At 38.8% G+C, this 12,063-nt stretch overlaps 3 protein-coding genes across 3 annotated transcripts; all 3 read left to right on the top strand.

Annotated features, from left to right (window-relative positions):
- Positions 1–2,912: 2,912 nt before the first annotated feature.
- Positions 2,913–4,926, top strand: LOC137802918 (uncharacterized). The gene is made up of 4 exons (XM_068601111.1): positions 2,913–3,030; positions 3,642–3,699; positions 3,832–4,158; positions 4,272–4,926. The coding sequence occupies exons 2-4, from the start codon at positions 3,663–3,665 to the stop codon at positions 4,361–4,363; spliced, it is 456 nt and encodes a 151-aa protein (XP_068457212.1). The 5' UTR covers positions 2,913–3,030; positions 3,642–3,662; the 3' UTR covers positions 4,364–4,926.
- Positions 4,927–5,676: 750 nt separating this feature from the next.
- On the top strand, positions 5,677–9,373 carry bud13 (BUD13 homolog). Its single transcript, XM_068600737.1, has 10 exons — positions 5,677–5,960; positions 6,119–6,206; positions 6,649–6,733; positions 6,813–7,034; positions 7,445–7,734; positions 7,847–7,955; positions 8,135–8,273; positions 8,387–8,565; positions 8,660–8,741; positions 8,967–9,373. The coding sequence occupies exons 1-10, from the start codon at positions 5,794–5,796 to the stop codon at positions 9,058–9,060; spliced, it is 1,455 nt and encodes a 484-aa protein (XP_068456838.1). The 5' UTR covers positions 5,677–5,793; the 3' UTR covers positions 9,061–9,373.
- A 682-nt stretch (positions 9,374–10,055) lies between these two features.
- Positions 10,056–11,621, top strand: snrnp35 (small nuclear ribonucleoprotein 35 (U11/U12)). The gene has a single exon (XM_068601024.1). The coding sequence runs from the start codon at positions 10,197–10,199 to the stop codon at positions 10,911–10,913; it is 717 nt and encodes a 238-aa protein (XP_068457125.1). The 5' UTR covers positions 10,056–10,196; the 3' UTR covers positions 10,914–11,621.
- Positions 11,622–12,063: the final 442 nt, after the last annotated feature.

Raw genomic sequence — 12,063 nt, 5'->3', positions numbered from 1 at the left:
TTTTCCCCCAGGGCAAGAAACGCTTCTGGCATGGCATATTCAGTCAGTGGGGAATTTGAAGAAGACAAAACACCTAATATTCACTACTAGACTAGTATAACCAGGGGACCTTATCATTTAAAAATCACCTCCTACGGGAAAAGTAAGTAAAGTCTGTATGACTAAAATGTACTGACATCATCCCCCAAACTAAGATTTTTAAAGCACTAAGTAACATCTGCTTCGATAAAGAAATATTGAATATGTAATATCACAAATTGTAGAATATTATATATAATAGTAATATCATGACATGTGTGTTCGGGGAAATATGTTATTTGAGGTGTAAGCTTTACATCTTACGGACATGGCAAGTTCGCACATGATTGAGATCTCAGACGACCACAACAATTATTACAAATCACTAGAAGTCCCATGTTATCACTAGTCCTGTGCGAATAGGTCTAAAGAAGACATCCGTGAAGCTCTCCACATGTCTAATGAACTGTATGAGATATACTGAAACAGACAGGAGGCTATCTTGGAAGATATGTTTAAGGGATCCCAAAAATAACACAGCACAACAGCCAAGACCTGAAGTACTGTATATAGATCATCCCAAAATCAGGACAAAACATGATTGAATCCCATCGACCATGTACATATTTGAAGACTGACGTCTAAAAGGTGATACGTTATACCAAATTTCACTGATTAATAATCTAAGAGCACAAATCATTTAATTATACCCACAAATTATATGTTTTTTTCTCCATCAGACCTCCCTGGCCTCCCTGATAATAAATGGATGGATGGGAAAAAAAATCGATACAAATGTTAAAGCAGACACTTGTATGTGGACACAGTGAAGTGATGATAATTTTCAACGTTCAGCTGCTCTGAACACTTCTGATAAAAAGACATGTGATTGCAAAATGTTTAGATCATAGCCTGCATGTCCAGGGGGTTTGGGGATTGGAAGAGGCAGGCGAGAAATGAAAAGGGAAACTGTGAATTTGCAGAATGCTCTGGGGGAAAGGAAAGATGAGTGTCTAAAGTGCCTGAATATGAAAAGGTTCATATAAGCAGCACCATGACACGTCTGTCTGAAAAGCTGTAGAGAAATGTGTTCAAGGCAACATTCATTTTCCACACAAACATGTTGCGAATGCAAAATAGTTGCATGTATATGAGCGAAACTAATATGAAACATGGTTGTGATATCCCTGGGGATTAGGGGAAGCAACGTTTATAAAGGAAGGCATGCAATATTGTTTTATATTCATGAGGAACAAAATAATTTAGCTGCTTTTTGTTTGTCGAAGGATGGATGACAGTTATTTTCCTTTTTGACAATATTGATAAAACAAGCCTATTGTGCTACAACTCCTTATTGTTGTTATTCTTTAAACTGATCTCAGCCAAAATGAATACTTACCAAACATTACTAACATAATACTTTCAACTCATGCAGTTTACATGTTCTCTCTTTTAAAGATAAGGTAAGATAAAATAATCCTTTATTAGTCCTGGAGTATGGAAATTACAGGATTATAGCCGCAAGAGACACATAATAAAATAAAATTAAAAAAACAAGTAATATAAATAAACAGTATACAATCTAACAGTATTTTGTGTCGGTTCACCAGGTTACTCATTCAGGCAACTGACTGGTTGTATGAATGTAAGTAATTTGCCTGCGTTATACTCTAGATTAACAAACAACCTGTCCAGATGTTTGCTTTCTGAGCAGAGTATTCTGGGTTGGTGCAGTGCTCCGTGGCTAGGGCTGAACAATGTCGAAAAAATATGTAATTGCTATTAATTTGACTGTAATTGTGATTTGTGATATTAGACGGAATGATCTTTTTTTTTTTTTTTTTTTAAATATTCACATGTTCACTATAGTGTTATTTCTTCTGGAATGTGTAACAAATATGTTTTCTTAAGTCTATTAAATATGATGTGGGCAAAGACATTTCTGCAACATTAATTTTAATATGGTATTTTCACACACATTTTGCTTTTAACAAATATCCTGCAATTTGAACATTCTGGTAGGCCATATTGTGCTTTTGATAACATTTTGATTTATTGTGCAGCCTTATTATAAAGTGTTGCTATAATTTTGATGGAAAATGCACAAGATGAAGAAAAAATAAATTACAATATTATATGCAAGTGAAACGTATGTGAAAAATATCCCGACAAAATATTCCAAATGTTCCACATTTTTTCCCACAAATATTTTTAATCTGTGTTTTTCTACTCTAATCTTCAATTGAATGATGTTGATCTTATTCCTCCTCTTACCGAAACCCCTGAACTTCTCATGCACTACCGCTGACACCTTGCGATGCATGCTGTGATGCTGTATCTATACTTACTTGGTGAAATTCCAATCATTGGCCTCAGGGTGGACACACTGAGCCATTTTACCCCAAGTCATCTGGAATGACGAAGCTAGAAATGTCTGTGGGGTCATAAATTCCCCCTTTGATGTTTATGCGGAGCAAACAGGATGTTTATACAATTACATATCTCTTTATATGCTCGTAACAAAAAAATATAGCTAGAGTTGTGTATAGTTGTGTGCCTGTTAAACACGGTGTATTCCACTCTAATCTCATGGAAGTAATTTATAATGTATGAAAGTAGCTTTAAAAGGAGACGTGAGAGTACCACATATAGAAACATAAGGGAAAATCAGGACAGGAGTGGAGCTCCATAAGTAATACAAAGGTGAGGAGAGGACCAGAGAGGAAAGGGAACAAGGTCAACGTGCTGCTGGTGAAAATGATGATGCTGACACTGTTTTGCAGCGTCCCGCCTGCTGCCCTCCGTCAGGCACTGCAGAGGAGCAAGACAAATCAGTGTGCTCTGGTCCACCCTCATCCCTCCCACTCTCTCCCCCCGCCTCTTTGTTTTGCAGCTACCTCCTCTCAGAAGCTTGATGTTCTGCAGTGCTGTACACTGAAGCTACCAGCTGTTTATCCCTCAATCGGACAAGAGTACGCAGGCAGGAGCGACATCATCCAGCCCTGACAGGAGGTAAGACTCCCCACAGACGTTCAACTGCAACACGGGGAGTAGATATGAGCATTAGGGTCATATCAAGGAGACAGGAATATGTTAGAACGTTTAGGTACATATCGTATGATAACTGAAAATACCCACGTGCAGTGATGTGTAAACATATGTCTATAACTTAAGATTCATGACTTGTTATGTTACTGATAAATGCAGAAGTGAGCCAAAGGCATTGAAATGTGTGAGGAATAGCATAGAAAGCAAACAGTAAAACAGGACGGTGAAAACAGCTTTGCCCGCTTTCACTTTGAATCATGCCTAGTCATTGAGTTGGGCCACAGGTGGGCTCAGGTCACATTCTGGAGGCAACTAAAGGACATTTAAAGCCGTTTGGATCAAATCGTCTGAGCAGTGTCAGCCCAAAAGATATGTTTACTGAGTCAAAATATTTTGTATTTTTGTAAGTATCTTTTTGTCCTTTTTTTGTCTCTGTACATGACTTACAGTGAATAATATCATGACCTCTCCCAGACTGACCTAATAGCTGCCTGGAGAGCTGCTGGATAAGAATATTTAGGTTTTGTTTCTTATAACTGCTCTTTGTAATTTTACTTTTCTCGTTTTCTTCAAAGTTGGATGGGTTCTTTTCCATCATGCTCAAGTGTCTGTTTGTGTTTGGACTGCTGGGAGGTAAGAATTGGTATTTTTTTTTCTCTTGTATCTTGAGACTTTCACTCATTTGAAAAAAGCTTGTAATATATTATATATCTCAACACTCCCATCCCCTCTGTTTCCCATATGCTCTTCTGTGTTCTGCTCCAGTGTTGCTAATCCCAGCCAAGTGCGATCTGATATCGGTGTGTGTTAAAAATGACTATGACCTTCGAGTAGACTGTCTGATCCAGCCCAAGCCCAATAAGATCAACAGCTATGAGTTCTCTTGGTCCTCTGGAACCAAAGAGTTTCTCATCAACACCAACGTATCCGGTTCAGCAGCAGAGGGCAAGTTCAAAGACAAAAGCTACGTGGAGGAGCTGGAACCTCACGGCTACAGAATGACCCTGAGCGGCTTCACAGACAACCTCCCACATAACACCACCTACATGTGTAAAATATCTGGGGAGTCTGCTCAAGTCAACTGGGAGAGAGGTAGGTGGATTATGTGTGTGGATCTGTAGCAGCGAGAATGAGAATAAGTGAGTGGGAGACATGTTAAAGAGGATTTTGACAACTGTTTGCTCCCCACTTTTCTTCCTCTGCAGATAAACTTGTCCCATGTTCAGCTGTATTTCTGAAGAGCTCCTACTCCTGGGTCATTTGTCTTCTGTTCTTCGTCTATCAAACACACAGCTAAAAGAAAAAGACACGCAAGCTTGTGCTGGCTCACCCATAACTAACCATGCATCTGTCGATATCAAACATCCTTTAAAAACACCCACATTTTCAATAGCTTGAAACTGTGTCTCTCTTTCTTTTGTTTCCCTACCAAGAGCACTGAAATAGTATTACAATGTTTTAATAACTCTCATCGACCAGACAAAACTGAAGATGACTCAACATAAATGGTCAGAGATGTGCTTTTTGCTGCTACGGTACATATAGCAGAAATACACTGTATAACTTGTCATGGAAATATTACTTTGTTAGCTGCAGCATTTGTTTTCAATAAAGGGATGCTATTTAAAGTGAAATGTTGATTTGTTGTGAATTCAGTGTTTTTAATAATGGGACAGAACTGGGACAAAGATGGAAATAATAAGGTCTGAGAGGGAAGTTAATACGACCATTACGTCTTTAGATTGGCCTCGGCATGGATAACAATGGAATTGCACGTTCTTTCAGACAGAAACAGATTCCCCAGTCTCATTGCTATCAGGAGACATGCCAAGCTTGTGTGTGAGATTAAACAGAGACAGTAAGACGAGAAGTCTGAATATAACAGTGAAACAATAACTGATTAGGAGTGAATACGTTTTTCTACCTATCTCTCTCCCTCTACAAATACTACAATCTGCTGCTACTGCTACTATTAGACTACTACTAGTACTATTTATTCTGTATGTTATTTTGATCACTAAATACTTCTGTATACTTTCAGTTACAGAAACTGTTCGACTATCATGCATGCTTTTCCTATTTTTGCTCTTATACTTTATGAAATACGGACCTCTTTTTTTAAACAATGATTCTCTTTGGAGAAAATAGTTTTTATTCATTGTTAAGTTATCAGGTCGCTAGCTATCCATAATCAATCACTAAGAACTGTGAGCATGACACAGCTGTAAAACAGTGCAAGAAGGGCATTATAAGATCAAATAAAATAAGACAATAATTTATTAGTTATGCAGTGGTGAAACACACACCAATATGTGTATTGTGTATGTATATATATATATATATATATATATATATATATATATATATATATATATATATATATATATATATATATATATAATACAAAATATATATATATATATATATATATATATATATATATATATATATATATATATATATAATACAAAAAAAGTAAAGAATCCCCAATAACAGTAAAGTAAAGAATCCCCAATAACTGAAATTGTATACAGACAGAATAAAGTATAACTATTTTAGTAACTGAAATTAAATATTATATATACAGGCAGAATAATGTATTCATATTATTGCTTTTTTCCCCCAACGTTATTTTCTTTCATGAGCTCACTTTTCATGATCCTGAAGCTGCCACCAACCGACGCTCCTTTTTTCGCTACAATTCGCAATTGGGCTTCTTGACCCTCGATGCTAACCGTAGTTTCCGACAACATAACGATGGCCGCCTCGACAAGCACCAAAGGACCAGACCTATCTAAAGCTGAGTACCTAAAACGCTATTTATCAGCAGACGAAGATGCCAAGAAGTCAAAGGGGAAACTTAAAAAGAAACGGCGTAAACTCCCAGAGAAAGGGTGAGTCGACGGGAACGTTTTGATCCAGCTGGTTGTGTGTGAGTGTGTTAGCCGTTAAGCTAGCTGAGGTTGCTGCTTTAGCTCCGACCTGCCGTGTACTTCATGTTTTTGAATGAAAAGTGCGAGAACTTAACTCAATTTTACTTCTCTTGTTTAAGACTTAAAATAGTAGACGATGACTTAGACTGGAAACAGATGATCATAGAGGAAAATGAGATTGAAGAGGACGAAGAAGAAGCTCCAGTGGTGAGAATGAACCTTATGAAACGCTCTCATTGTATAAAGTTGCATGTATTTCTGTAATTTTGTAACATAGTTTGTAATCCAAATAAAAGCAATGTTTTGTTGGTTTCATTTATTGTATAAAAGTCTAATTTAAATAATCCATTGAATTAATTATAGTCAAGTAACGTTATATCAGGAGAAAAGAGTCTGTTTATATGATGTCAGAAAAGGGTGCACATTATTTCTTCAAATCGCTTTTTATATAATTGGATTGGATAACCATAAGATATATTATTGATCACATTGATGCTATCAGATCTGCTCCTTAATTTGCAACACTAACTATAATGCTCTGATCCAAGCAGATGTAGTAAACAGATAGCTACCATACATGACAACATCTATCATGGTTGTCAAATATTCGACACACCCTGCTAAAATGGCATCTTTTTTTTCTGCTTAGATTGCTGAGATTATTGACGATCGACCAGACGAGGTGAAGCAGATGGAAGCCTTCAGAACTAGCAATAGATGGAAAGTAATTGGAGGTAATTGCTATTTGTGACTGCATTAAAGAGATTTTTTTTTTTGGCTGAACAAGCTTGTTAACTTTTAGTCTCCCAATAGCTGACGAAAATGAAGATTATGAAGAAGATGTGGAAGGCAGCAATTTTCAAAATCCAGACCCTGTGGAATCAAGCAGGAGTCGCCATGACTCTCCAGACATATCCCCACCTCGAAGAGGTCGCCATGACTCTCCAGACGCATCCCCTACTGGGAGAGTTCGTCATGACTCTCCAGACTTGTCGCCTCATAGGCAACAGATAGTGAAAAGTAAAGATGAGAACGGTAAGGACCTTCCAACAGGATGCATCACCATATTTTTTTATGGAAACATATTGGAAAGATGCCTATTAAGTTGTCTAGTTGATCACATTTGATTGATCCATCGAACATCCTTTTCATTTGGCTGGAATTTTACTCTTTTTATAAAAAGTCATTATAAGAAGACTCTTACTTATTATTATATTTAAAGTCTTCATCTGGTAAATAATATTGTTTTAACCAATGCTATCATTACAGTGAAATGGGATAAATGCTAAATCAATATACATTCATACACTGGTCAGTGTCACCCCCTCACATTCTAACTGGCCTAAGAACTCAATGTCTTCCACATGAGAAAGTACTTTTGTTCTTATATTTTTAAGTTGAATTATATAAACTCTTCACGAAACAATTCATTATTTCTTCATCAGATTCATCCCCTGCCAGAAGAAAGCCCATTAAAGATCGTTCACCTAATTCTCAACGGTCACCACTGGCAAAGAGGGCTCAGAACAGGCATGATTCAGATTTGGACCAGTCTCCTCCACGGAAAAAGCCCCAAAAGGGAGAAGCTTCAGACTCCGACCAATCTCCTCCAAGGAGACACTCAAAAACAAAACGAGGCTCTGATTCCGACCAGTCACCACCCAGGAGGCGACCACGAAGTGCGAAGAACTCGGATGAAGATCTGTCACCGCCGCGTAGGCCTGGCCAGTCACAGGTGAGCGAAGAAAATTCAAAGATTGATATGAAATGTTATTTCCCTGAAATTGCTGTGTTTGTGCCATGTTCAATTGACCAGAGCCATGTCGTTCTTCCTGTTTTCTTCTCAGGATCCGAGGATGCTTTCTGGTGGAAAGGCAGGTCTGGTTTCTGCAGATATTTTAAGAATGGAGCAGGAGGAAAACCGTCGCAGAGAAAAAAAGAACCGGCCACTGGAAGGTTTTATTTCCTTTATAGCTGTTGACAATAGAGCTTACAGGACTTTCCATCTCATATTTTAGATATGATTTGTGCCCACTCCCAACGTTTCTGGCTATAGTTGTGATTTGTTCTTTTAAGTTGAATGATGCAGTCCTCACTCAGATAACATGTTGTACCTATTTTCTTGCTATTGCCAGATGAATCCCGCAATGCCCAGACAGTGTTCCGAGACAAGACTGGTAAAAAAAGAGATTTGGAAACTGAGAGGGAAGAGAAGAAGAGAAAAGCTGGTGAAAAAGCAGCAAAGGACGAGAAATACGCTCAGTGGGGTAGAGGGTAAGTGTGCATACAGTTTCAAACATCATAGAGTGTGCTTAGGGTGACATACAGATTTAAAATGGTTTGTGTGCTGATTTGTTTCCACGATTAAAGTCAACGTATGTTTATAGAATGGCCCAGGTCCAGATGCATCAGCAGAAACTTGAGGATGCAGTTCATGAGGCCCAGAAGCCTCTGGCTCGTCAACGCGATGATGAGGACCTTGACCGAATGTTGCGAGAGCAACAAAGGGACGGCGATCCAATGGCTGCGATGATCAGACGGAAAAAGGAACGCAATACGGCACAAAGTAATATATATGTCTCCATTTTTCTTTAGTTCACTGATACAAAATGGTTGTTACCATATATTATACTGTAAATCATCTTCCTTTTGTTTTGCAGACAAACCTCGATATAAAGGTCCTCCCCCCCCTCCAAATCGCTTCAATCTTCTACCAGGCTATCGGTGGGATGGAGTTGACAGGTACTGTATAAAAATCTGTGAAAGAGGGACTAAACGTTTGTAGTTAACACTATTGTCTTACAACTACTATAGTATATGTAGAATAATTATGCTGACAATTTAGCCTCTTCATTAACTTGAACATGGTGGGGAGCTTTCATTGGAGATTTGCTCTGGACCATAAATTTGAAGATAAAGTTGGGGGTGTGATTGCAGAAAAAACTATAATTTGTGTGTGTCTCATAGGTCAAATGGTTTTGAAAATAAACGCTACTCTCGAATGGCAGATAAAAAGGCTCTCCAGGAGGAAGCCTATAAATGGAGCGTGGAGGACATGTAATGGGCAGCAGGAAATTGATGGATTGGGAGCGGAGCTGAAGAGCAGGACCGCTCATCCATTGAATTTCTAATCAATGCTTTGAAAGCAACTGCAGATTAGACACATTAACTCAACAAAACGGATATTTTGAAATAGACAGAACAATTGCGTTCACTTTTCGAAGCTGTTTGATACTGTACAGTGAACTTCAGACTATAACAAAGTTATTAACCATAACAAAAATTGTACATAGCAGTGAAGTAACATCATCTTTATTATTTTGTATTAACTGAGTCAATGTGGAGCCAAAACATGTGTTTTTCACTGTTTGATTAAATCATGTTTTTGTAAAGAACAGTGCCTTTGTCTCAAGAGTTCACATTTCACACTGCAATGACATTTTGAAAATATATGAATATAACTGACATTCCGTCATTTCATATTATAGAGCTGTATTTAATTAGGTACTGAAGTATTTTGACACTGACACATTTAAACATACTTCTACATAATGAGGATGGTTTTGTCCAAATCGTGTCATGAATTAACTCTAGTAACCAAAACTTAAAGTGCCATGGATTCAATCATCAAGCTTACATCTCAGAAGATACATCTCCATGACCAAACCTTGAATTGGAACAGTTGAGTGAAATTGCATTTAAAATAATCAACTATTTGTATTAGTAGTAACGCCTTTTAAATATATACTTCTATAAGACGAAGTATACGTACATGTGTGTGCTTTTACAAAGTAGTATAAGTTTGACTGACCGACATATATGGCACTGAACTTTGGGGACAGTTAAAAATCTATTTGCATACTTATCAACAGAAATTGTAAATAAATAAATCTGTCGTTATTTACATACAATAATAATACACGTGGAAATGTTTCTTGAAATGGCGGTTCTCTATCGACTAGCCTGATTAAAAGTAACCATCTTACTCGAGTGTGGAGGAACCTTTAAAACGTGACAGATGTTGCACGACGGAATGATTTACCGATGCACACGACAGATACTGTGATAAATTCGAAGGAGTAAACATCTAACAGGATTTATGAGAGTCTGTAGCTATTGTTATTAATGTGACAAACTCGCTGCCTTGAAACGGTCGCTGAAACTGTTGAAGAAGGATACCTTCGTTGGGGGGGAACAATGGCTGACTGGAGTCCGATAGCGAAGGTGTACGACCCGCTGAAAGCCGGCAGCATCGATGGCACGGACGTGGAGCCCCACGACCGGGCGGTTTGGAGGGCTATGAGTGCCCGCTATAAACCAAACAAAGGCGTTGTTGGAGACCCGCACCTCACCTTGTTTGTGTATCGACTGAACCCCATGACAACAGAAGACAAGCTGCACCAAGTGTTCTCCAAGTACGGAGACGTCCAGAGGCTCCGGCTGGTCCGGGACATCGTCACGGGCTTCTCTAAAGGATACGCCTTCATTGAGTACAAGGAGGAGCGGTCCGTGGTCCGGGCCCGCCGCGACGCCAACAAGTTGGTGGTCGACCAGCACGAAGTGGTTGTGGACTTTGAACAAGAGAGGACGCTTAAGGGCTGGGTCCCCCGGCGGCTTGGCGGCGGGCAGGGGGGGAAGAAAGAGTCCGGACAACTGCGGTTCGGCGGCAGGGACAGGCCGTTCCGTAAACCCATTAACCTCGGGCTCGGTCAGATGCAGGACTGGGGAGGCGGTGGAGGAGGAGGGAGGGAGTGGGATCGACAAGGGGCGAGGGACAGGGGGGACAGAGAGGACCGGGACCGAAACAGAGAGGCCGAGTGGGGCAGCAGAGGGAGGAGAGATGACCGGGACAGAGGCAGGGAGCGGGAGGACCGCAGACAGGGAGACCGGAGCAGGCAGCGGGACAGGAGATGACGCCCACCCTCATGGAACCGGATTAAACTCCAGAGTACTGATCTCATCGGTTCAGATGACTTTCGCTCCACAGACCAGCTTCTTGCAACAATTGAAGGAATGTATTGATAGCCAAGTGTGCTGTGATGGAGAGTGTGACTTTTGGGGCTGGGTGTTTTCACACAGGTTGTGAACTATGACTATAAGCGTTTTAAAATTAAAATAAAACATCTTCCTTGTGTTGTTCAGAATGACACGTTTCCTGGTTGTGCTCGTAGTATTTCAGTATTTCTAAAAAATCTGAGCATGAAAAACAGTTCAATAAAACATCATATTAATAAATGTAACTTTTCTTTAAAGCAGAATCTGCAACACAATTTATTTATTATTATAAATGCATAAATCACCTGTAAATACAATTTAAATCTGTTTCACATTTTCACTCGAGTATGATGATTCAGTTTCTGACACTGTTAATGTGGATTGCAACACTGTAAGATTTCCAGTTTAACAATGTGTAAACTCTCTGTCATACAATTTTTTACAAAGGTTTTTTCGATCATCATACTTGGTAAGAAGCCATGGGATTGTGTAACACTGACTTTCACTTGAATAAAAATACCAAATGAACCAAAACTTAACTTTAACACAAGTCAATTTCCTTGTTCTTAGATTAAAAAAAAAAACAACTAACATGCTCCTCCATCGTTATAATGGGTTGAAAGAAGCTATTACATGTCATTTAAAATATAGATTAAACCAATTTAAAAGCCTTTAATATACATTTTAAAAGCAACTCCATTTGTTACATTAACATTTTAAACTTATCTTAACTTGTTTCTAGTTTTTGGTAGCCAATGGAATTGGCTTGTTTAGTTTTTCCAAACATTTTCAAAGGCACACACGGACACATATTGTTAAATAGTTAGTTTTTTGCCCTCTAAAGCAGATCATGTTTTAGCTATGAGTCATGGGTGGATTGTTTTCTCTCAAGCTGGCCACAAGTCGATATGAAGTCATCAATATGACATGTTAAAGGTCTGGTGCAAGCATTAGTTCACTAAGTCTTATCCAGTGACTCGACACGTCAACAGTCCATTAGCTCATCTTAAGTCCTACTGCTGGGAAATCACTTGTTGCCCGAGAGAAAGCTGAGAAAAGAGTGTGTGCT

Source organism: Clinocottus analis, unplaced genomic scaffold, assembly GCF_023055335.1.
Source record: "Clinocottus analis isolate CAN_PGR_092001 unplaced genomic scaffold, fCliAna1.0.p SCAF_5, whole genome shotgun sequence".
NCBI lineage: Eukaryota > Metazoa > Chordata > Actinopteri > Perciformes > Cottidae > Clinocottus > Clinocottus analis.
The sequence above is the reverse complement of the archived record's forward strand: the minus strand, read 5'-3'. Positions and strand labels throughout refer to the sequence as shown.

Excerpts from the sequence above, each read along its gene's own strand:
- LOC137802918 (XM_068601111.1), top strand. The coding sequence starts at position 3,663 with ATGCTCAAGTGTCTGTTTGTGTTTGGACTGCTGGGAG. Across the intron at positions 3,700-3,831 it reads TGTGTTTGGACTGCTGGGAG|TGTTGCTAATCCCAGCCAAG; the intron begins GTAAGAATTGGT and ends GTTCTGCTCCAG. Across the intron at positions 4,159-4,271 it reads TCAAGTCAACTGGGAGAGAG|ATAAACTTGTCCCATGTTCA; the intron begins GTAGGTGGATTA and ends CTTCCTCTGCAG.
- bud13 (XM_068600737.1), top strand. The coding sequence starts at position 5,794 with ATGCTAACCGTAGTTTCCGACAACATAACGATGGCCGCCTCGACAAGC. Across the intron at positions 7,735-7,846 it reads GTAGGCCTGGCCAGTCACAG|GATCCGAGGATGCTTTCTGG; the intron begins GTGAGCGAAGAA and ends TTTTCTTCTCAG. Across the intron at positions 7,956-8,134 it reads AAAGAACCGGCCACTGGAAG|ATGAATCCCGCAATGCCCAG; the intron begins GTTTTATTTCCT and ends TGCTATTGCCAG.
- snrnp35 (XM_068601024.1), top strand. The coding sequence starts at position 10,197 with ATGGCTGACTGGAGTCCGATAGCGAAGGTGTACGACCCGCTGAAAGCC.